Below are 1,652 nucleotides of genomic sequence, written 5' to 3' on the forward strand. Positions count from 1 at the left end.
GGCGGCTCTACCTCTCACGGGTGGGAAGCGGGAGCTTGGCGGCTGCCCAGGCCCCTGTGGTTCACATGCACCGCCGGACCTTCCTGGTGTAAAGCAGCACGCCAACGAAAAGGGACATGTGTTTGCCAGAGGCTTCGAGGGCGCCGAGGAGTGCGCATGTGCGGGGCAGCCAGGCTGACCCTGGGCAGCTGGAGATCAGGCCGGGACTGCGTGCGTGGCTGGGGCCGGGCACCGGCGTGCTCCGGCACGGCGGGTTTGCACCCCCGGGAGTCAGGCTCAGCCCCGCAGCGCCGGCACGCTCTCCCGCACGGGGCAGTGCGGTGGGTCGGCTGCAGCCTGGTTAGGTGATAACCTCCTCCACGCAGAGGAAAGGGAAGCGTTTGAGTTTTAGGGGTATGTCTGAACGCTGGGGGGAGCAGAAGGGATAAACTGCGTCTTGTTCCCTGCTGGTGAACGTCACTGGTGCAACCCAAAGGGGCAGCAGCTCAGACTCGCGGCTCTGTCTTGCTGTGGCTGGTGGAGGAGAGCAGGGAGGCGCTTCCCTGGTCACAGCTCCAGCCTGGGTGCCAGAGGAGTGTCCAGTGCTGATTTCCCTCTTATGGCTTCCAGGACAGCATCAGCTTGTTGCTGGAAGCCGTGAGGACCAAGAATGAGGAGCTCGCACAGACCTGGAAAAAATCAGAGCAGTGGGCCACCATCGAGCAGCTCTGCAGTAAGAGAGGGGGTCCCTCTGGGAGGGGGTCCCTTGTCCCTCGGGCCAGGGCTGGGCCAAGCTGGCCGGTGGCCGCGCGGTGCTGCTCTCAAGCTGCCGCGGAGCCTGCTGGAGGCTGGGGTGGGAGGAAGGCTGTTCCTCGGTCCTGAGCAGTCCCCGCCGCGCCGAGCGGGGAGTGGGGCTGGGCTTTGGGGCCGCAGTGCGGGGTCTGCAGTGCTCAGCTGTGGGGTGCTGAGATCTGCCACCACCTGGGAGCCTCCCCAGGGTGCCGGCCTTGGGGGTGAGGGCAGCATCTCGGCAGGGACCCTCCCACCTGGGTTGGGACAGGAAACTTGCTCTGGGTTTAGGCAAGGGACCTGCCTGGTCCCAGCGCTTCCCCCCTGCTCTGACTGGGCTCTTTCTCTCGCAGGCACAGTCGGTGTCCAGATCTCAGGACTACAGGAGTACGGTGCCATGGGCGGCTCGACGCACGCCGTGTCGGCAGCCATGTGGGCCTGCCAGCACTGCACCTTCATGAACCAGCCGGGCACGGACCACTGCGAGATGTGCAGCCTGCCCCGGACCTAGCCACGCCGGCGCGGCGGCAGACTCCAATACAGAGCAAACCCTCGAGCAGCTGGAGTGGTGCTTGTCCCTTCCCCATCCTCCCTTCCCCTTCCCGCCATCAGGCACCCCAGGGTGCAGAGCCGGCCAGGGGGTGGCTCCAGCCCCTCCCCAGTTACTCCTCGCTCCCTTTTAGGGGCAGCCCCATAGTCGCAGCAGGAGCCGGGCGCCCTAGCTTTATCTTGATGCTGGTTCCCCAGCCTGGGAAACAAACGCTTAACCTCAGCCTTCGCCCAGCGGGGCCGGCCCGTCCCCCCGCCACCTCCAGCTGCTGTCCTGGCCTGCTCCTGGGTGAGCACTGGGGGTTCAGGGGGGGGGGAGGCAACCGCACGACCGG

The 1,652-nt window shown here is 66.4% G+C and overlaps 1 protein-coding gene across 1 annotated transcript in view; it reads left to right on the forward strand.

Moving 5' to 3' along the window:
- Positions 1-1,324, forward strand: part of NPLOC4 (NPL4 homolog, ubiquitin recognition factor) — a 29,883-nt gene extending 28,559 nt beyond the window's left edge. The window contains exons 16-17 of the mRNA XM_009283520.1: positions 610-712; positions 1,122-1,324. Of these exons, the coding sequence (XP_009281795.1) occupies positions 610-712; positions 1,122-1,279 (261 nt within the window). The 3' untranslated portion in view covers positions 1,280-1,324. The remainder of the gene's footprint in view (positions 1-609; positions 713-1,121) is intronic.
- Positions 1,325-1,652: the final 328 nt, after the last annotated feature.

This window comes from Aptenodytes forsteri, unplaced genomic scaffold, assembly GCF_000699145.1.
Source record: "Aptenodytes forsteri isolate BGI_AS27 unplaced genomic scaffold, ASM69914v1 Scaffold86, whole genome shotgun sequence".
NCBI classification, from domain to species: Eukaryota; Metazoa; Chordata; class Aves; order Sphenisciformes; family Spheniscidae; genus Aptenodytes; species Aptenodytes forsteri.